The 22,776-nt window shown below is 38.5% G+C and overlaps 2 protein-coding genes across 10 annotated transcripts in view; one reads left to right on the forward strand and one right to left on the reverse strand.

Moving 5' to 3' along the window:
* Positions 1-118: 118 nt before the first annotated feature.
* Positions 119-13,704, forward strand: MANSC4 (MANSC domain containing 4). Of its 6 annotated transcripts, none has more exons than XM_077870641.1 (7): positions 125-3,999; positions 5,121-5,175; positions 6,843-6,979; positions 8,665-8,858; positions 9,505-9,639; positions 12,268-12,475; positions 12,625-13,704. In XM_077870641.1, the coding sequence occupies exons 4-7, from the start codon at positions 8,855-8,857 to the stop codon at positions 12,641-12,643; spliced, it is 366 nt and encodes a 121-aa protein (XP_077726767.1). In that variant the 5' UTR covers positions 125-3,999; positions 5,121-5,175; positions 6,843-6,979; positions 8,665-8,854; the 3' UTR covers positions 12,644-13,704. The 6 variants fall into 6 exon arrangements, with proteins under 6 accessions (XP_077726765.1, XP_077726767.1, XP_077726768.1 ...); XM_077870642.1 differs by lacking the exon at positions 5,121-5,175 and having other exon boundaries at positions 125-1,633; positions 3,924-3,999; XM_077870639.1 differs by lacking the exon at positions 8,665-8,858 and having other exon boundaries at positions 119-3,999; positions 5,121-6,979.
* A 1,629-nt stretch (positions 13,705-15,333) lies between these two features.
* Positions 15,334-22,776, reverse strand: part of MRPS35 (mitochondrial ribosomal protein S35) — a 47,282-nt gene continuing 39,839 nt past the window's right edge. For 3 of the 4 annotated variants that reach the window (XM_077870629.1, XM_077870631.1, XM_077870630.1), the window contains exon 8: positions 15,334-21,154. In XM_077870629.1, the coding sequence (XP_077726755.1) occupies positions 20,885-21,154 (270 nt within the window). In that variant the 3' untranslated portion in view covers positions 15,334-20,884. The remainder of the gene's footprint in view (positions 21,155-22,776) is intronic. The other variant, XR_013364108.1, reaches the window with a different exon arrangement.

Consider the following 22,776-nt stretch of genomic DNA (forward strand, 5'->3'; position numbering starts at 1 on the left):
GAGTGGCCCGGGAGGTGCGCGCTGCGGCTCCTCGCCGGCCCCGGCCCTGCGCACGCAGGGGGCGCCCAGCGCCGACGCCTGGCCGCGGTCACCGCGGAGGAGCCATCTTGCAGGAAGGGGGCCCGGCGCCGGCAGCAGGCCCCGCGGCGCTCACGGGGCGCTCCGGGCCGCCGCCGCCAAGGCCGGGAAGCCGAGGAGCTCGCGTCCGCTGCCGGGGCCCGTCGACCCTTTGTGCTATTAAAAGAAGGACAGGAGCGCAATTCAATTAGACTTAGGCCACGTGACTTCCTTTACACTATCCTTTTTTTTCTTTTTTTTTTTTAAGGTTGTATTTATTTACTCACGAGAGACCCAGAGAGACACAGAGGCAGAGGGAGAAGCAGGCCCCTGCACGGAGCCCAACGCGGGACTCGACCCCAGGACTCCAGGATCACGCCCTGGGCCGAAGGCAGGCGCTGAACCTGAGGCCCTACACTGTCCTCTAACAGCCTTTGCTTTTCCCTTTTCAGTCGGGTCGGGCTGGGCAGGACAGAGCGTGATCCTTGGTGGGGAAAGGTCTGGCCGCCTTTGGTCCTATTGGCCTACGGAGGTGGCTTTCTGGTCACCCTCCTAGTTGCCCTGCCCATGCCCCCGCCCATCTGAGGACTGCTTAGAGGGGGGGCCCACTCATTCCCGGGCTTCTCTCACTGAACATCGCAAAGAAATGCATGGAAAGTTCACGCCAAATAATACGGACTTCGTGTTGCTCACGAGATACGAATTAATCTTAGAAGGGGGGAGAGGGATACTCTTAGTTTGGCTGGGTTGATGGAGAGGGATGAGGATTAGGAGGGAGCAGGCACTTTTACCCACAAAAAAACCCTTGAAAATTTTCCCAGACCGAGATTCTACTATAATAGTCCTCAACTTGGGAAGAAGATGTGTTTGGGCTCTGTTTTTTTTTTTGTTTTTTTTTAAAGATTTGATTTATTTATTCATGAAAAACAGAGAGGTAGAGACTCAGGCAGAGGGAGAAGCAGGCTCCATGCAGGGAGCCCGATGTGGGACTTGACCCCAGGACTCCGGGATCACGCCCTGGGCCAAGGCGGCGCTAACCCGCTGAGCCACCCGGGCTGCCCTCTGTTTTTATTATCACGAGTTTCAACTGTCCTCTTGAATGACAAGTCCAGTTGTTAAATGACACCTTCTTCATAAATACATTTCTGCTTTTTTGAAACAAAATACCTCCTCCTACAATGCTGATTAACAGTTTACATTAGGAAGGGGGAAGAGCTAAAAGTCAGAGAAGAAAGTTCTATTTGAAATCCTTTCAGCACCATTTTGGTTAATTTGTGCTTCTCACTATGTAACTTAGCTACCTCGTAGTGAGGTGTTGTCTTCCATTATTTTCTTCATCATGCACCATGAATAAGGAACTGAAATTTTAAGGACATAGAAAAAAATTCTAGTAGATTCTGGCCTCCCTGGGAAAAGTGTAAGGAGACCAAGATGGATCCACAACTTGCCTCATTCATCTTTTTTTTTTTTTTTTTTAATTCTGCGAAAAAAAAAACTTCTACCTTTTCACCTTGTTTCACTTGGTTGGCCTTTAAATCATTACTGGTAAAACTCCATTCTCAGCCAACTTCACACGGTAAGGGTGCATTCTAAGACATTCTAAAGGTTTTTAGAGGATGAGTGACCATGAATTTAGCAACCTCTTTGGGCAAGGAAAGTGCCATCTCCAGTATTAGACCTTGAGCTGGGGAATTTTGTGGGGAGGCACACCCTCTATCAAAGAGGCTTGGAGTTGGGATTTATTTGTGCCTCCATCAGCGACAATGCCAGATTCAGTGGGTCAGCCAAGAAGAACAGGCTCTTAGTCTCTTCTCTGTCCTTTTAGAGTCTTTCACCAATGGATGCTTTTGTTTCCAAACGTCACAGATATGCCTCAGACTGGTATTTTCTTGCCTTTTAAAAACAGACCCAAAAAATCACGCTCAAAGAATGATGCACATTAGAAAGGCAAGTCACACATAGTAATATCAGAGTAAGATTAGCTTGGGCAGGGCATCTGGGGTGTTAGTCTGACAATACTGGCCACTGAACCTGTAAGCTTTTTGGCCCTGATAGAGCAATAACGTCATTTAGGACTGGAAGTATCTTAAAAGATCAAATCATTTTTATAACACACAGTAAGCTTTCTGTTCAGCTAGAAATGCAAAGTCAAAGCAATATAAACTCATTTACAAAAGACCTAAAATATTACTTCTAAGCCTCATGAAAATACTGCTTACATATAACTGGTGGTATAATATAAATCTGTCATTGACTGATCAATGAATAATAAAGACTGGCCTTTGTGGTACTATGACTCACTTCAGACACTTTATATTATGATCTTTTTTTTTTAATTTTATTTATTTATGATAGTCACACAGAGAGAGAGAGAGAGAGAGGCAGAGACACAGGCAGAGGGAGAAGCAGGCTCCATGCACCGGGAGCCTGACGTGGGATTCGATCCCGGGTCTCCAGGATCGCGCCCTGGACCAAAGGCAGGCGCCAAACCGCTGTGCCACCCAGGGATCCCATATTATGATCTTTTTACAAAAAAACTATAGTAAGGGTCAGATACGGGCTGTTTCTTTAAGAATTTATGGAAAATACACCTTTCCCTGGGAATGAAAAAAAAAATCAAGGTACAAGATGGTTATCACAGTGTTGCCTTTTAATAATAAAAAAATGGAAAATATAATGTATAATAGTAATAGTAGCTTACATTTATTGAATGTTTATTATATGCCAGGCACTGTTGTCAGTGCTTTTCATGGATTACAATATTACTTTTTTATTCTGTTTTACAGCTGAGGAAGCTAAAGTGCAGAGTAAATTTTGGTACTTGTGTGGAATGAAATACTGTAGAGCCATTAACTTTGGATATACATGTACATCTTTCTTTAGAAACCCTGAAAAGGGATGCCTGGGTGGCTCTGCGGTTGAGCACCTTTGCCTTCGGCCCAGGGTGTGATCCTGGAGTCCCAGGGTCGAGTCCCACATCGGGTTCCTGGGGCCTTGGGGCCTGCTTCTCCCTCTGCCTATATCTCTGCCTCTCTCTTTCTGTGTCTCTCATGAATAAATAAATAGTATCTTAAAAAAAAAAAAAAGAAACCCTGAAAAATATAATTTTACACTAAATTTTTAAAAAATGGTTTCTGGAGGGGCACCTGGGTGGCACAGTCGCTTAAGCACCAGACTGTTGGTTTCGGCTCAAGTAGTGATCTCAGGGTCCTGGGTCAAGTCCTGGTGGGTTCCATGCTCAGTGTGGAGTCGGTTTAATGTTCTGTCTCCCCATCTCTCTCTGCCCCTCCCACCTATGCTCTCTCTCTCTTTTTTTAAGATTTTATTTATTTGAGAGAACACAAATGGGGCGGGGGAGAAGCTGAATGCCCACTGAGCAAGGAACCCCTTGCAACGCTTGATCCCAGGACCCTGGGATCATGACCTGATCTGAAAGTGGACAGTTAACCAACTGAGCCACCCAGGCGCCCCCCTCTCTCTTTAAATAAATAAATCTTTAAAAAACAGTTTCTGGAACAGTATCAATCTATTTATGTAAAATTGTATACATGTGTCTATTTCTTATAGAGATGTTTAAATGATGATAACCAAAGTGTTAAGACTGTAGGATTGTAGTTTTTATTTATTTTTGTACTTTTCTGTGCAGTTTGGGTTTTTAAAGTGAAATACGTATCAATTTAATACAAAACAAAACATTTTAAGAAAAATGTATTTCTTTTTCTTTTTAACAAACAAAACTATTTTCCTTTCATTAAAGCATATGGGTCAATTTAAATGAGTTTAAAATAGCACAGTTGTTTAAAAATGGCTCAGGGGCACCTGGGTGGCTCAGTTCATTGAACATCCAACTCTCGGTTTTGGCTCAGGTCAAGATCTCTGGTAGTGACAGAAGATTGAGCCACCCACCCACCCACCGCCCTTCAAGTCGGGCTCTCAGCTCAGGTGAGAGTCTGTTTTTCCTTTCCCTCTCTCTCTGCCTCTCCCTTCCCTCTGCCCTGCCCCTTGCACACACGTGTGCTCTCTCAAAAAATTAAATCTTTAAAAATATAAATAAAAATGGCTTATATTTAATTCAGATTGAGCATCTTCATGTATTCAAAACTTTCTTTTTTTTGCAGTCTCATGTTAATGTTTTTCAAACATCTTAGGAAATCACCTGGGCTATTTATAAGAATTCTGGTTCCCGGGGCACCAGGGTGGCTCAGTTGTTGAGCATCTGTCTTTGGCTTAGGTTGTGATCCCCGGCCTGTGTCTCTGCCTCCCTCTCTGTCTCTCTCATAAATAAATAAAATCTTAAAAAAAAAAAAAAAAATCTAGTTCCCACACTAGAGCAATTGAATCAGGCTCTTGGAAGAGATAAGAGGTTTTTAAGGTAAAAATCCAGTTTTGAACCCCTCTCAAGAGCACCCAGTTGGAAATAAGTACAATATATCACTGCATTGCAATAGTGTAATGGTTCTGAGTATTTGATAAAATTTATACAAAGGCTATATAGCAATGTTTTACGCACAACTGCTTTCTGGTTTCTGCAACTTCATCTCACATGGACGCTTTTTTGAGACTAGATTCTGGGCCACATATCTCAGCCCATTGTGGATTCCTCCCTCTGTCCCTGCAGTCCAGTTTCTATCTCTCCTTTTTAAAATACTTGGCTCCGAGTTCCTGGTTTCCAGACTGAATGTTTATGCAATCACACACACACACACACACACACACACACACACAATGTTCTTAAAATTTTAAAGCATGCTTTTATGTCAGAACTTGGAGATTCTTTAAAATGCAACTTTGATCTTTACTTGAACATCATTTGACAGCAAAAGTATTAAGCAACTGTGGATTGCGCCATTATCCCTGCAATATACACGAGAACTTCAAGGAATTATATATCACAGGAAAGAAAATGCATTTAATGGGACTGAAAGACATGGAGGTTAGAAGGTTAGAAAGCAGACTATCTGGTTTATGTCCCCAGGGCATGAACTAATCGAAGTATCTATGGAACCTCATGGAGTACAGGGAGTAATCTTTTGTTCCTCACCTGTCTCATGCTTTGCCATTAGGAAACCTCTCTTCCCTTTCCCCTTGGAACAGATAGAACAGTCTGATTATTTGCAGGTAAGCAACTGAAACTTGCTTTCTATGAGAAGTTCAATAGGATAACGTATTTATCATTTTTAGTGTATATTATGTGGATTACCCAAGGTTAGGAGTTAATCTGTGTTATAATGTTTGTTTAGGAGAAAGTGAAATGTTTTGTTTTTAAAGTTATTCAGCCTCTTGAATATTTTCTTATTAAGTTATATGTTTCTAAAAATCAAAGGATATGTACTAGGCTATTATTACAAAACAGGTAGAGATGAAAAATCAAAGAATATTAACATCTTTGTGTCAAGTAAGTGAATGAATCATTGTGTTAAAGGTATGAAAGAAATACAGATCACAAGATAGAAAAAGCTTCATTTTTTTTTTTTTGAAATGAGCAATATTGCAGAACTTTATGCGGAAAGCTGATTTTCACTCATGCTTGGTATAAAAATGGATACAAAAAAAGCAAGTTTCATGCTTTGAGCTAATTTGTCATCTTGGACATCATCATTGGATATAGAAACTATAATCTTCATAAAAATGAGAAACCATTTTTGCTGCCTTTAGTATCTTTTCAAATATTTCGGCATTGCAATTGAAATTTTGTTAATGTTTAGAAACTTAAAACCATTTCATCATTTCCCTAATACGCATTTCTTAGCAACTAAATCTGCTCCAATCAGAGATACTATGCCATTATGTATATGCTTCACAAGGAAGTATCCTTTATAACTTGCAAACTTGAATATCAAAAAATAGATTAGACAGCCCCCATTTTGAACTTCTTCACAATTTTCAGCTGTAATGCTTTTCATTTACGCTTTTTAAAGAAAGATTGTGGCTGGCCTTTTTTAGGGGGAAAATATGCCTGGCTCCCAGAAATGACTAGGATCCACATATCCACATTCAATGTTTTCAAAATCACTGAAAAATTAAAATTTAATTTTTTTTCATTTTCGGTTTTCATTCACTTTCAAGGTTTTTGTTTTGTTTTGTTAGTAAAAACAAAACATTTAAACCAGTGCACAAACTGGTTTTCTGGTGAACCTGAATACCAGAACTTAAATTCACAGGAAAAAAAAAAAAGATTGAAAAAAAAAATCTGCAGTCACAGGTTCCTTTAAGACCATACAGCAGTCCCCTTACAAAACCACGTCTTGTTTGTGGTGAAATGGATCCTTACTTTATCTGACGTCAAGTGACTAAATTATTGTTTTCCTCAGAAAGACTCTTGGCTAGGGTTTCCATTTGTCTTTATTTTACTTAGTAAGAGGTGTCTGTGACTATTCACGTTCAGTAAAAGAAGAAAAGCAGAAGAGAGAATCCACGTCTTCAAGAGACTAAGGGACAGAGTATCGAAATGGCCTGGAAAATGTTCAAAATTAACGTCAGAAAGTCAAATGTTCACCTAGGGCTCAGCTGGGAAGAAATAAAAGAAAAATCAATATGCAGTCAAAGAATGGCTTCATTTTTCTAGAAGGTGACCCTCCAGGACAGTCCCTTAGCCAACAGCCTCGAAGTTCCAGAAACTGTCCCAAACCCTGATGGTCAGCTCCGGCATCTATCTGGAACTCAGACTTTTTACTCAATCTTTATACCAGGGAAATGCATGTGGCAGTGGTGGCAACATCCTTGGTACTGCTCCTAAGCATGGCGTGGACCTCAGACTCTCTCTGCTCACCCACCATTTTTTACAGAGACTGTTGGATCCGTCGCTTTCCAGGTCTCTTGATTGACCTGGAGGAGTCTCAGAAGCTGGGAGCTCAGTTCCTGAAATATTACTCTGAAAGCACCGGCCAGAAATGCAGCAGGAGCTGCTGCCTTAGGAAGGATGGTAAGTATTAATGATACGCCCGTGCAAAAATCAGGAGAAACTGGTAAAATGAAGACCTAAGTAAGGAAACCTAGGCAGAGGTTCCAGTGAACGAACAGATGAACAGGACTAGGGAAGATGAGGGAGAGACATGGGGATGGGAGAGAGTGGGAGAGAGATTGAAACTGACTTTACCGTCTGGGTCAGTACTGGCTCAGTTTACAAATCTGGTAATGAATGACCCACAATACCATGAAACCTACAGGTGACAGAAAATCTTCTTTTCTTCACTAAAGTGCTAAATAAAAATATTTCCTCAAGGGTTAACTAAATATTTCCATAGCCCGCAAATACGGCATATATGATTTCAAAAATATAGTAATTTCCTTTCCAATGTTCTTTTGGTGATACTGGTATTTCAAATTTTTGAAATGTGCTTGCTTGTGTTGAGCAAATGTGGGTTGCATTGAACAGGAATTTAGACTGTGATTGATGTTTTGAAAGACATAGGTAGATATATATGGCAAATAGCAAGAAGAAAGAAAAGAAATATATATTTTAAATATTCTGATTTTTTTGTCTGAAATCTAGAATCAGAGTTAAACATCATCCATGTAATATGATTAAGGTTTGTAATTAGGAAAACATTTCATTATTGCAGAATTGTCTAGAGACTTCTTTCATTTGTTTTTCATTTTTCCAAGGTTTTAGAGCTACTTGGAAACAGCAAAAGCAACACAACACTTTAAAATGATTCTCTTGATTCTTCCACACTTTCTTTCCATGGTTTGATACGAACTTATTGCCAGTGCCTCCTATCCAAGTATGCATGTAAGATTTCTGGGATGCAGACTGGAGCTACTGGAGGGTGTAAACTGACCACAGTGTGAGAAGCTGTCCCAGGCTAAGCGCTCAAGAGTAATCAGGCACACAAGGGGGGCAACTGATTTATTAGAGGGAAATCTTTTTGAAAAAGTTTCCAATCCAGATTTTCACCTTAGAGATGCTTCTCATAAGCTGTTCCAGAAGCCTTGAGGGAAGATGGGTGAGGGGGGATACTTTCCGGCATTTTCCCATGGCACCAATTTACCTGACTGTCCACTGCAAGGAAAGTTTGTCCTCTGGACTTCCAGAGGACTATAAGCACCAGCAGAATTCCATGATTTTAGAGCCTCTGTAGCTTCCAAATTGTGGTTTTCTTCCTCCAGAAGAAAGGGCACGAACACACGTCTCTGTTTTTTAGATGGAAGCCAGAACTTTAAAAAGTCACAGTTCTGCAATAGTTAACCTGTTCAGAGCTGGAACTCTAAAGTGTACACAAAGAGGTACATTAAAAAAAATCTTTCAAAACTGTTCTCTACAGCATCAACTGCTTTCTTATACAAAATTTAGATGTCTAAATTTGAATGTTTTTTAGCCCTTTCCCTTGAACCTGACAGCAGTCTTCAGGGAATGCATCTGTAATCTAAAAATGTATGAGTAATATATTATTCATTGACTTCTGCCCTCTTCTTTATTCTACTGGAAAAGTAAGGAATGCAGAACCATGGGATGTCCCAGAAGTAATGGGGGAGATGCAGCACCCCACAGTTAACCTCACACAGAGGCAGCACAGGTCTGGCCAGCAGTAATTCCACAACAGCTGTAGGCATACTCTGAGGTCTGGTAATTGTATGCTATCCCTCTGTAATCTTGTTTTATTAAAGAAGTTGATACCTTTGGCCAGTGGATATTTCCTAGCACATGGTTCCTACTACACTGAAGCCGGAGGAAAATCTGTTTTGCACTTTACGGAGGACAGATTGAAGACTGGCACTCAACAAATCGGACTTCAGGTTTTCCAGAAATAAATGATACATTTTAAGGAGCAAACTTATTTGGTAAAAGGGAGACAGCATGAGTAAGTGATATACCTCTACCCATTAGAATTCCAAATGTTAACATCCTTGTCAGTAGACTCTCTTCCTCTTTAAGTGACACTGAATAAGCTCTTCTTTGGCTGTGCAATTTGCAACATGGGGCTAGTGCTCCCCTACAATCAGGGTCAGGGTAGTGTTCACCTGGCCTGCTGCCTTCCCACCATCTGGGCCTCTCCCAGTAATTGCCGTTTTTGCTTTCCCATTACTGCCTCTTTTGTTACAACATCTGTCACTTTATTTTCGTTATTTCTCTGGTGAACTCCAGTACCTTAGCATTCTGAGAGGGCACTGCAACTAGAAATCTGATATGTACAAATCCCCAGAGGCTTCTGTAGCTAAATGAACTTTTCACAAACATAAAATACTGGGATTGGAAAATGATTCCAGGTAATTCTCTGTGGAATGGAGTATGTGAAAGATTAAAGAAAATCAGTGGATAATTTCTCTTAAAGAGGCATTTTCCACATTCATAGAAACAGTTACTGTAGTTCATAATGTTCTGTAAAATGTCTGAATACAGCCCTGCAATATACTGCTGTTAATCCAATGTTCTTGAAAGAAATCTTACTTAGAACTCATCAAGCTGATAGAAATCAAAACCATCTACAGATGCACTTTTCCTTTCAGTTTCCTGTAACGTGGCTGTCTTCTACCATGATCCTATTCATGACAATGTCAACTGCCTCCACATTCACTGCCCAACATTGGAGAGCTGCATATTAGAGCCTGGAACCAGTGCCATTTTATACAACATAACAGAAGGTAATGATTTATGTATTTTGCACATATTTTGAAGAATGTTGGTAATGTTCTAGTAGAGACATAAAAACCCAGAAACTGGCTGACAATAGCCATGTATGAATCCCTGAATCATCATTTTCCAGTGCCTTCTATCTGGAAAAGTTTCGGGCATCCAGGGCAAACAACCAAAAGTATATTTCCGTTAGTTCAGCAATGATGAGTTCATTGCAGATGATAACAAATCATATGTGATTGAAGAAGAGCTTAAGCATTATCTTTATTCCAGGAGCCCCCAGCAAAAGCCAAAATAGGCATTTCTACTCCAGTGGCTAAAGATGCTACCAGAAATAAAGAAAACGCTTAATGGCAGTTTTGAGGTCAATTGACACCGCATACAAGGATTTGACAAAGATGATGTCAAAGACAATGAAATACACTTACTAAAATACATTGCCATACCAATGGTCCCAAGATAACCAGTATACTTTTAGAAAAATACACATTTAAGTGTTCCTTCCCTATGTATGTAAACTCAAGGTGCAAACTGGTAAATATGAGAGAATGGATTTTTGCCATCAATATACAAACGAGATAAATTTCGTCATCGATTGGTACTTACTGAACATATAATCCTGCAGGCTGTGAGCAGCATTGCAGAAGATGGCAGCCATATCTCTGCCCTCAAGTTACTTACCGTCTAGTTGATATGACCAGTCTCACAATTAGTGTAAAAAGTGTAGGTGAATTTTAAAAATGTGTGATACTGCCTCAAGTACTAACACTCAAAAGAAGAGGAGACTAAAGAAAGCTAAATTCATAGGCAGCTTCGTGAGAGAGGCCAGGCAGAGGCAAGATAAGGAGTTCTTTATCACATCATGGGAAGGTATGAAAACAGGTCTGGCTACAAATAGGGCACATTTGGGGTTGCAATGAAAATATGGGTAAGATAGAGTAGGCCAGATTACCAAAGGGCTTTGGATAGAGTAGTGTTTTGTTTTGACTTCGTCACCAATAGAGAATCAGCAAAGGTATTTAATGAGAAAATGCCATCATCAAAGTGATGAGTGTGATGGTCTTTAAGAAAATTATATGCAGGATGCAAATTAGAGTATCTAGTCAGGGAGGCATTAGATCTGGAGTAGGGGACCATAACTCCTCCAAAGAGGAGGGATGATTATCAGTACATTGGGAGGTAACTGGATATGACCTTAGCTACTTTTTGGATGAAGGAAAAGAAGTGAGAGGAGTCAAAAATTGTTCCACAGTACAGATATCTTCCAGCATCGGTGATGGAAGATTGATGAGGTTACTGAAAGAGATAGAGAAGAGCCAGGCAAAGGATTCTGGCTTTGGGAATGTTCAGTGATGACTTGAGATGTCTAGGCGGGAACCTTCAGTAGAGTATAAGAGAAATGAGACCAGAGACCAAGAAAGAGGAAATTATTTAACTGGTGATGTGGATTTCGGTGCCACTGACGTAGTGGTCAGTTGACGAGGATAATCTTGTATGTGGTGAAGGGGGAGATGCAGAGAAAATTCAGCAGAAGACAAAGGATGAAAGATTGTGGAAAGCACACAACTGGTTAGGACCAAGGAGAAAACCAGCTAAAGAAAGAAAAAGTGAGAAGCAGGCAGGCTGAGGTAAAGTACCAAGAAAGTGTCTGCTCTGGGGAGTCCTGGGAGGACAATTTTAAGGAAAGGATGGCACGGGCAGCTCCGGTGGCCCAGCGGTTTAGCGCCACCTTCAGCTTGGGGTGTGATCCTGGAGACCCAGGATCGAGTCCCACGTCGGGCTCCCTGCATGGAGCCTGCTTCTCCCTCTGCCTGTGTCTCTCTGCCTCTCTCTGTCTGTCATTAATAAATAAATAATTTTTTTTTTTTAAAAAAAAGGAAAGGATGGCAGTATCGGGAATAAAAGTCAAAGCAATGAAACTGATCAGGAAATATGGAAACTACTGATTACCTCAGAAGAATAATTCTGACAGAATAGTGAGGATGGAATAAGATGGCAGAAGGTAAACAACAAAGTAAAGAAAGGGATGTTGGTATGTCTAGAGGGGGAGAGAGAGAGGGAGGGAGAGACAGAAACTGATAGGAGAGATGATTGGAAAGCTGTTGAGGTTTTTTTCCCCCTTTATAGATGAAGCAATATTTGCCAGGTCTGAAGTCAGAGTGAAAGGAGTTCCTTTACAAGAGAGAAAATACCGAAGACAAAGTCAGGATCCTCAGGGAACAGGAAGGGAGGAGACAGAGGCTTTGCTCATGATTTTGAATACAGTTACCCTTCTCAGGCTCAATTTTTAAAAACTTTGTTTGAAAATGCTCTATATCTCAAACGGTTGTTGGTTTGTTTTTTGTTTTTGTTTTTTGTTTTCCAGTTCTTGCACTAACTTGGCTATTGTTACCCAAAAACCCTGGCAGACGCAAAGATTCCTCCACGATGTAGCCAAATTTGTTCATAATGGGAAGCGTTGTCAAAAGTTAAGATAAATTCAAATGTTTCTAAGTCTTTAGGAGGAATGTAATAGAACTTGAACTTAAACTTAGTTCACTAACTCAATGGCAAACGCAAGACTTCTCCAAACTGTGGTTTGAGGTTCTCTCCTTGAAATAAAAAATAAAATGAATGATGCCTTATTTATCTTTCAGGTATAGATCCAGATTTGCTGATTTTTGAACAGTCACCTCCCACATACCTAAATACTCGTTCTTCATCTAGCCCATGGGACAAACTAAGGATTCTAAAAGCTATGAATTTAGATAAACAACAAACCACCATGATAAACCAAATGCTACCGTCAATGGTGCCATCATTAACCACACATCAAGATTTGGTTGTCAACACAAACAATACCAGGTATTTCAAGGAATTAACCACAGGTTCTTGGGCAAGATTCATTTCCCTAAATGACTCCATTACCACAGAGATAAATACGGTGTCACACAGTACTGATTTTATCAACAATCCAGATAACAAGACTGTTTCTCCTTTCTTTGTTCCCATAGACACAAAACTTTTTCATAGGCCTATTCCATCCCGACTCAACAGTAGCAAGCAATTACTAAACAAAACCAAGGGGTCCAACAGCAGAAACCACACATCTGAGAATGAAGACATGACACCTGATGGGACATCTGTGATATCAAAGATATGGCTGGTTCCAGTGGCCCTCTGTACCTCTGTCATCTTTCTTTGCTGTTGTATAATCATCTTGGCATCTGGATGCTGTAGAAAGCAGCAAGGCCAGTATAAACCAGGGCAGAGAAAGTCAGGATCCAGACAAATTAAAAAAATTAACATTCTAAAGGAGAACTTTTAATAGCCAAAGTTACAGGGAGATTGTAAGCTTTTAAGAGTATCATTTTTAGTTTTCTATAGGACAAGGGCAGTGTGTAAAAAAAAAAAAAATTGCACAGGATGCTCACTCCTACCAATCTTTGAAAAAGGCCAATGCTTGATAAACTTAACTTTTTTTTATTACTTCCATTTTCTCGAGCAGTGTACTAAAGATCCAAAATCCTGACCCCTAGTTATTGAGCACTGCAAGAGAGATATGCTTCTATGTGCTGTACATGTCTTCACTCATTGATATAACTTTATGAGTTAGCATATTTTTATTAACCATTATAGTATTATTATATTTTACAGATAAGGAAAATAGGAAGAGAGGCTAAACATCCTGCCTAAAGTCACACAGGTTGTATAGTGAAGCCAGGACTTAATAGGTAATCTGGTTCAAAAGTTCATACTTGAAATCACTATTAGATTAAAGGCCTCCATTTTCCCAAAAAGCATGGAAAAAAGATACAGAGAGGAAAATACTGTAACATCATTTGTCTGTCAAGGTCAAATTATTGTCATGGATGTTAATAAACTCTTTTAGTGGTTTGGACAGAAAAGCATTATTATTAGAGTTACTAACCTATGTGCAAATGCTGTTATAGTTTTAATGTTCAATTGATGAATTCTTCTTAATCCTAAACTATCTTCATTTTTAAAAGCTGACATGCCTTTAAATAACTTTGGTACTGGAATCTGAGTTTTGTGTTGATCTCTGTTGAATAAAGCTTAGGAGTTTTAGTTTACATCCTTCACTTGTATGCATTCTTTTTCCAGGTGCAAATATTACCTGCAGGTATTTCAGCTCTGTCCCAATCTTACACCAGATCTACACAGCCCCCTCAAAGTGCAGGCACTTTAATTCAAGTCTCCAATGATTTGAAACTTTAGGCCCTTAATCTAATACTTGAAACCCTTTTGAAATGTGAGAATAGATATTAAAAGATAGCTAATAAGCATGAAGAATAGATAAGAAAAAAATACTATTACAGGAGTAATAAAATAGTACTGTTTTCTCTTATGTTAAATTATCCAGTGGATTAAGAGGTGTTTGTTTCTTTCCCTTGGGTGGTGGGGGGGGGAGGGGGCGTGCGGAGTCGATGTCTGTAAAGAAATATACAAAATCTCTATCAGTGGAATATTAGCCACAAATGAAAGTCTGAATTAAAAGATTTCATTAATTTATCCTTATTTGCTAGTCATTATAAAATATCATGCCCATACTATGTAGGGAGGACATAAAGATTTAAACTATCCTAAAATTATAAATAAATAATTCAGGAAGCAAGCAGTCTTTAAAAATTATTTGTATATATAATCTTTGAAAAGATTTCTTTAAAATATATACAAGTTGTTTAAAGGTTTCCCAAAAACTAGGGCTACTAAAAGTTCCCCCCCCCCCCCTTGGTGTTTCAGAGAATTTGCTCATTTCCTAAAATTGATAGTTTTATAGAAATGATCATAATTTGAGAAAACATATTTACCTTTGTAAGAAAATAAACTCATATCCCTTCCCTTCTTCAGCCACTACCTTAGACCATCAGATAAACTGGGTAAATTTATTAGGCTGTAGGTATGACCAGACCAGAGTCAGCCAGGAAGCAAAAACTGCAGGCCTAGAAACTATGTCCTTCCTGGAAACCACAAGGACCAAAAGAGAACTGAATAGAATTTGAAACTTTCCTAAGAAACAAAGATTCTCAAGGCCCAGTCAAAAACCAAGGCCAAGTGTAACCAATTGTTACACTCAGTTGCAAAGTAACCATGATACTGAAATTTGTCCAACACTGTAACTAGCCAGACCTCTTTTAAAAGTCTGTAACTGGCCAGTATTATGAAATACTTACCAGTGTTGGGAAGAATCTATGCAACATAAGAACTGAAGTATGCTACAATTAAGGAAACAGATTTGTCCTATTTCTTAGTTGCCTACATGTTCAAGCAACCTCTGAGTTATGTAACTTTAAAGTTTGAAGTCAGCAGTAACTGTATATTAATGCAGCAAATATCCCTTAGATTCGTTATAAGGATAAATATGATTATGTTCATTGTTATGTTCATATTGGCTCAATTAATAAAGGACAAAGATCCGACTAATAACAGTGTTGTTTAATCATTGCTAAAATTACAGTAACAGTAACTGCTTTCCATTTGAGGCAGTTCTGTATTAATCTTACAACTGTAAGATTATGCCATTAGGTGTCAATGTTACAGCCTGTCTTCAGGCCAGTTGCCTGGAGATAACCAAACTGCAAAGACTAGAGGGTACAATGCTCTACAAGACACCAAGTATCAGTCTGGAGTGGGGAGATCTGGCTTAAGAATACCTCAAGTTTGACTGATTGACTAGAATGATTCACAGCACTCAAGGAAAGTTGTTATACTCACGGTTATGGTTTATTACAGGGAAAGGATATGGATTAAAATCAGCCAAGGGAAGAAGCATGTAGGAAGAAGTCATACAGGGTTCTCTGTGTTGTGTGTGTCCTCTTCCCCTGGAAGCAAGATGTGCTACTTTTCCTGTTCCTGTACCAGTGTATAATATGCCTAGAGTTTTGCCAACTCGAGAAACCTGCCTGAACTTCAGTGCTCAAAATTTTTATAGAGGCCCTATTACATGGGTATTACAGAGATTACCTGGGTGGTTAATCTCTGCTGCCAGGTGGACTGATCCCAGCTGACTCAATGCCCCTCACTAAATCATTGGTTTTCTGGCATGGCTGAGACTGTCAGGTGTGGCCAGCCCCACTCTAAAATCCATTGTGACTGGCTCTCACCCTAAACAAAGATACTCCTATAAGGTATGACATAGATGACCTTCTAAAAGCTGCAGGCAAAGGTCAAAACCTCTCTTTGGGCCAGGTCAAATTCTTTATCACATATCATTACTGCTTTCATCTGCACTGTATTATTACTACAGGACAGATGACCCTAATCAACCACCTCTTTACATGTTCTCAAATGATCATTTCTCCTCAACCTGTTTTCAAATGTTTCCTTCTTCAATCCTGTTTCTGCATCTGAATTTCTCTAAACTCCATGAATCTCTAAGAAATATACCATTTCAATATATTTAAAGTATGTTTTAAACTGACCTAAAAGTTGTGTTACCTAACATTGCTTTTCATTTATTATTTCCAAACACTGGATTACAACTCATCTCTCCTTTTTGCAATTAAGTTCATTTTACTGTCCTCAACAACATAGATTCCTGGCCTTGTTAATAGTGTATCATACCTTCATTTCATATAAATCCTTTGGATAATTGTTTTGAAATTCTTTTTGGCTTTCATTTATGTTCTCTAATTCTGTTAGGCAAAGTAAGTCTTAGACAAACAACAAACTCAGTAATTCCTCTATTTTAACTTAATCACAACTTTGGAAATGGTAAGAAGTAACAGATATATTTAAAAATACTGAATTGACAGCTAAATTGAATGGAATGTTTCATAGAGTAGTTCTTATAGTTTACTCCAATTAATTTCTAGGTCCTTTTATCCCTTATCTCTTTTCTGAGCTGTAGAAGCTCAAACTGGGGATCTAGAGAGACCAATACCAGTTAACCTCCATTCCCACTTTTCTGTAAGCTTGGGCTTGAAGAACTGACCCCAGAAAACAGAAAGGAGGATGCTAAACAGAGCTGAAGTAAGCCCAAAGGACAGGAATGGAACAAACTTTCCAGGTTAGAAAATACTTCCAAGGAGCTGTTTCTAATCAGAAATGGCATCTATGAAAAATGCATTGGGTAGACAGTTATGCAAAAAAGCACTGAACTATATTCAGGGGCCTGGGTTCTGGGCCTAGCTCTCCAAATAACCAAAATCATTTCAGCTGGTCCCGACTTATGACTCAACTTATGATTTTTCGATTTTACAATGCTGTGAAAGCAATAACACATTCTGTGGAAACCACACTTCAAATGTTGAATTTTGATCTTTTCCCAGACTAGTGATATGTGATGATATGTTTTTGTGATGCTGGGCGGTGGCAGCCACAGCTCCTATTCAGCCATGTGATCACAAGAATAAACAACCAGTACACTGACAACCACTTCATACCCATACAACCATTCTGTCTTTCACTTTCAGTACAGTATTCAATAAATTATATGAGACATTCAACATCTCAGTATAAAATAGGCCATTACACATTCTTCTCAAGTGCACATGGTACATTCTCCAGAATAGATTACATAGTGGGTCAAAAATCAGGTCTCAATCAGTACAGAAAGACCGGGATCGTATCAAGCATATTTTCAGATCACAATGCTTTAAAACTTGAACTCAATCACAAGAGAAAATTTTGAAAAAACAAATACATGGAAAAAAAAAGAGCATTCTACTAAAGAAATAATGGATCAACCAGGGAATTAAAGAAGAATTTAAAAAATACATAGAAACAAATGAAAATGAAAACATGACAGTTCAGAACCTTTGGGATGCAGCAAAGTCGCTTCTAAGAGGGAAGTGTATATAAGCAATAAAAGCCTTTCTTAAGAAATAAGAAAAGTCTAGAATACACAACCTAGCCTTACACCTAAAGGAGCTGGAAAAACAACCAAAAATAAAGTCTAAACTCAGCAGAAGTGAGTCAATAAAGATTAGAAAACAATGAAATAGAAACCAAAAGAAGAGTATAACACATCAACGAAACTAGGAGCTGGTTCTCTGAAAGAATTAATAAGATCAATAAACCCTTAGATTTAACAAAAAGACCCACATAAAATCATGAATGAAAGAGGAGAGATTACAACCAACACCAAAGAAATACAAACAATTATAAGAGAATATTATGAGCAATTATATACCAACAAAGTAAGTAAGTAATCTGGAAGAAATAGATGCATTCCTAGAAACATATTAAATACCAAAACTGAAACAGGAACGAATACAAAACCTGAACAGATCCATAACCAGCAAAGAAATTGAAGCAATAATCAAAAATCTCCCAACAAACAAGAATAGAGGGCAAAATGGCCTCCCAGCAGAATTCTACCAAGCATTTCAAGAAGAATTAATACCTATTCTTCTGAAGCTGTTTCAAAAATTAGAAACAGATGGTGGAAAACCTCCAAACTCATTAGAGGCTAGCATGACCTTGATCCCAAAACCAGACAAAGGCCCCACCAAAAAGGAGAATTACAGACCAGTATCCCTGACGAACATGGATGCAAAAAGTCTCACTAAAACACTAGCTAATAGGATCCAACGGTATATTAAAAAGGAGTATTCACCACGACCAAGTAGGATTTATTCCTGGGCTGGAAGGGTGGTTCAACATCCACAAATCAACCAATGTGATACACATTAATAAAAGAAAGGATAAGAACCATATGACATTCTCAATAGGTGTAGAAAAAGCATTTGACAAAATAAAGCATTGATAAAAACTCTGTTGTGTAGGAACAGGAGGAACATACCTCAATATTATAAAAGCCATTTACAAGAAACTGACAGCAAATATAATCCTCAAAAGGGAAAAACAGAGCTTTTCCTCTAAGGTCAGGAACATGATAGGGATGTCCACTCTCACCACTACTGTTCAACATAGTATTAGAAGTCCTGGCCTCAGCAATCAGACAACAAAAAGAAATAAAAGGCATCCAAATCAGCAAAAAAGTGAAATTCTCATTCTTTTCAGATAACATGATTCTCTAGGTGGGAAACCCAAAAGACTCCATCCCAAAATTGCTAATCTCATACAGGAATTCAGCAAAGTGGCAGGACATAAAATCAATGCACAAAAATCAGTTGCATTTCTATACACAATGAGGCCAAAGAAAGAGAAATCAAGGAATCCATCCCATTTACAATTGCACCCAGAACCATGAGATACCTAGGAATAAACCTAACCGAAGAGGTAAAGGATTTGTACTCTGAAAACGATTAAAAGAAATTTCTTATAAAAGAAATGAGGAAGACAAAGAAATGGAAAAACATTCCATGCTCATGGATTGAAGAACAAATACTGTTAAAATGTCTATAGTACCCAAAGCAATCTATACATTCAATGCATCCCTATCAAAATACCATCAACATTTTTCATAGATCTGGAACAAACAATCCTAAAATTTGCATAGAACCAGAAATGACCCCGAATACCCAAAGCAATCTCGAAAAAGAAAACCAAAGCTGGAGGCATCACAATTCCAGATTTCAAACTCTGTTACAAAGCTGTAAGCATCAGTACGGTATGTATGGTACTGGCACAAAAAACAGACACACAGATCAATGGAACAGAATAGAGAACCCAAAAATGGACCCTCAACTCTATGAGCAACTAATCTTCAACAAAGCAGGAAAGAATATCCACTGGAAAAAAGGCAATCTCTTCAAAAATAGTGTTGGGAAAAGTGGACAGCGACATGCAAAGAATGAAATGACCACTTTCTTATATCATACACAAAAAATAAAGTCAAAATGGATGAAAAATCTAAATGTGAGACAAGAATCCATCAAAATCCTAGAAAACACAGGCAGAAACCTCTCTGACTTCAGCCACAACAATCTTTTGCTAGACAAATCTCCAAAGGAAAAAGAAACAAAAGTAAAAAATGGGGATCCCTGGATGGCACAGCGGTTTAGCGCCTGCCTTTGGCCCAGGGCGCGATCCTGGAGACCCGGGATCGAGTCCCACATCGGGCTCCCGGTGCATGGAGCCTGCTTCTCCCTCTGCCTATGTCTCTGCCTCTCTCTCTCTCTCTCTGTGACTATAATAAATAAATAAAAATTTAAAAAAAAAATGAACTATTAGGACTTTATCAAGATAAAAAGCTTTTGCACAGCAAAGGAAATAGTAGACAAAACTAAAAGGCAACCTACAGAGGGAGAGAAGATATTTGCAAATGTGCTATCAGATAAAGGCTAGTATCCAAAATCTGTAAAGAACCTATCAAACTCAACACTTCCCCCCCCCCAAAAAAAAATCCAGTCAAGAAATGGGCAGAAAAAATGAATACACACTTCTCCAAAGGCATACAAATGGCCAACAGATACATTAAAAAAATGTTCAACATCACTTAGCATCAGGAAAATACAAATCAAAACCACAATGAGATATTACCTCATACTAGTCAGAATGGCTAAGTTAACTCAGGAAACAATAGATGTCAGTAAGGATGCAGAGAAAGGGAAACCCTCTTACACTGCTGGTGGGAATGCAAACTGGTGCAACCACTCTGGAAAACAGTAATGGAGGTTCCTCAAAAAAGTTACAAATAGAGCTATCCTATGATCCAGCAATTGCATTACTAGGTATATCCAAAGGGTATAAAAATGGTGATTCAAAGGGGCACATGCACCACAATGTTTACAGCAGCAATGTCCACAATTGTCAAAATTCAGAAGGAGCCCAGAAGTCCACTGACAGATGAATGGATAAAAAAGATGTGATATATATATATATATATATAGCACATGTATGTAATATATATATATACACACACATATATATAAATATTACTCAGCCATCAAAAAGAAGGAAATCTTACCATTTGCAACAACATAGATGGGAACTACAGGATATTATGCTAAGTGAAATAAGGCAGTTGGAAAAAGACAAATCCATATGATTTCACTCATATGTGGAATTTAAGAAACAAAACAGATGAACATTGGGGAAGGAAAGGAAAACTAAAATAAGGTGAAAATTGAGGCATGGCAAACCATAAGAGACGCTGAATTCTAGGAAATAAACTGAGGATTGCTGTAGGGTGGGGGGATGGGGTAACAGGTGATGGGCATTAAGGAGGGCACTTGATGTAATAGCACTGGGTCTTTTACATAACTGCTGAATCACTAAATTCAACGTCTGAAATAAAAAAATCTGATGTCGGTTTTTTTTAGCATTTTCAAATTTATATCAAATGAGATAATGATCACAGATATATCATAAAATTAATACATCAAGTAGATTTTTCTACATAAATCACATTAGATTTAATAGTTTCTTCACTGATTCTTTGTACTGAGAAAGTGTATTTTCATTGTCCCCCTTGTTCTTAAGGCTAACAACAGACTTTTTGTAATCTTCAACTTCCTTTGTACCAAGGAGCTCTTCTTCATTTATTTCCAGATTTTTCTCAGCAGCTTTCATTTGGAGAAGTGTTTGTAGGATATTTTTTTCAGAGGAGCTATTTTCCCATATATACTCTTCCATGTCTGCTTCAGTCTTATCTTTCTCCCATTCTTCAGTTTTCTGAAAGGAAAAAGTGAGTTCTGAAATCTGAGAAATACTACCCAAAAACAAAGTTTTGTTTTGTTTTAGGGAAAGGGAATTTGCAGAAATGTGGAGAGTCCCTGTCAGCACTTTGTATGTCACCTCCAACTTACCTCTCTTAAAGCACTGCTATCCCCCTGTACCAACTGTCTCAGGACCACACACTGTTACATGACTATTGCACTACCACACACTAACTCTACCCACATAGTTTACACTTATCTGCCTTGCAAAAAAGTTCACTCATAAAGCGATACTCTTTCCCAAAAAGATACAGGAAACTCATTTTTTGCAGCTTTCTATCTATCTAATCCCTAAACTCTAACATATCAATATTTCACATTTCTGAGGTTAAGAATAATGAGTTGAGAAGAGACTGTATTTATCTTTGTAAGATGCCTGTGGATGACAAGGAATACCAATTATTAAAATAAAATAAAAATATAAAATACACGTGTAATACATGATTTTTAATAATAATGACTTCATATATTCTGGAATTTTGTTTTGTTATTATCTTTATTTCCTGTTCCTAGAATGGAAACCATATCTGTTACTACTTGTTTTCTCTTAAAAAATTACTACTATTCTATTCTAGCATAAAATATGCTAGAAGAGGTTTTATAGTAATATAATTCGGATTTATGATTTAGATGAAGATGTAACATTCTATGAAAAATCAAGGAATACAGCTAATAAGTAATATGCCCTGGTTCAAAGAAGTGCTGAATGCCAGCCACATTCTTTCTAAATTAACACATAACATACTCTGAGCTATTTGCTATTATGGAATCACCCAATATTCTTATAACTTTTGAAGGTGGTAAACTCCTCAAATTAAAACATTTTTTAAGTATTAAAAGAAACATTTGTAAGGCTGTCAGAAATCTGAAAACTCCTCTTCAAAAAAAACCCCAACTTGAGCAGAGAACTCCAAGTCTTCTCAGAATTAAGTGAGTGCCGAGGAGACAGCTGCCATTTCTGCCTCCTTCCTGTTCCCAACCTCACTATTAAGAGTTCATGAAAAGCATTGGAAGTTTGTCCCTCAAAGGGTTAAGCGGAGCCCTGCCAACTGCAAACAGGCCACTAGACTCCGCTCCAGCTCCAATAACCCCCATTCGCTAACCCCATTCAGATCACTGAAGGCCATGAAAGAATCTCCTCCACCACAAAGAACCATAAGAAAAAGAAATATTCATTTAATCCTTCAAACTCAGTACCTTTTCCTTCAAGAGAAACCAATAGGATGTAGACTGTTTCCCCTGACCCTCAAATTCTTCAGCCAAAGTGAGGTATCTATACTCACAGCTCCCTATATACTGTTTGCCCCACCTCCCTATCCTGAATTTATGGCTGAGGATAATGTCTTAACTAATGTTCTAGAAATATATTATCTGGTTGAGAATCAACTCTATGCCCATTTTGTATCTAGTCCTGAGGCTACAGACTTAGCCGAGGGGTAGGGTGGGTAGATAATGTGCAACAATTTCTTGTGCCCTGTGTGTACAAGCAAATAATTTCTAACAGCCATACTCTAAATTTTACATTAAAAAGAAAATTGACCAAATTATCCTACCCCATATAATTTTTACTGTAATATT

This window comes from Canis aureus, chromosome 25 (assembly GCF_053574225.1).
Source record: "Canis aureus isolate CA01 chromosome 25, VMU_Caureus_v.1.0, whole genome shotgun sequence".
Lineage (NCBI taxonomy): Eukaryota > Metazoa > Chordata > Mammalia > Carnivora > Canidae > Canis > Canis aureus.

Excerpts from the sequence above, each read along its gene's own strand:
- MANSC4 (XM_077870639.1), top strand. The coding sequence starts at position 6,751 with ATGCATGTGGCAGTGGTGGCAACATCCTTGGTACTGCTCCTAAGCATG. Across the intron at positions 6,980-9,504 it reads CTGCTGCCTTAGGAAGGATG|TTTCCTGTAACGTGGCTGTC; the intron begins GTAAGTATTAAT and ends TTTTCCTTTCAG. Across the intron at positions 9,640-12,267 it reads TTTATACAACATAACAGAAG|GTATAGATCCAGATTTGCTG; the intron begins GTAATGATTTAT and ends TTTATCTTTCAG.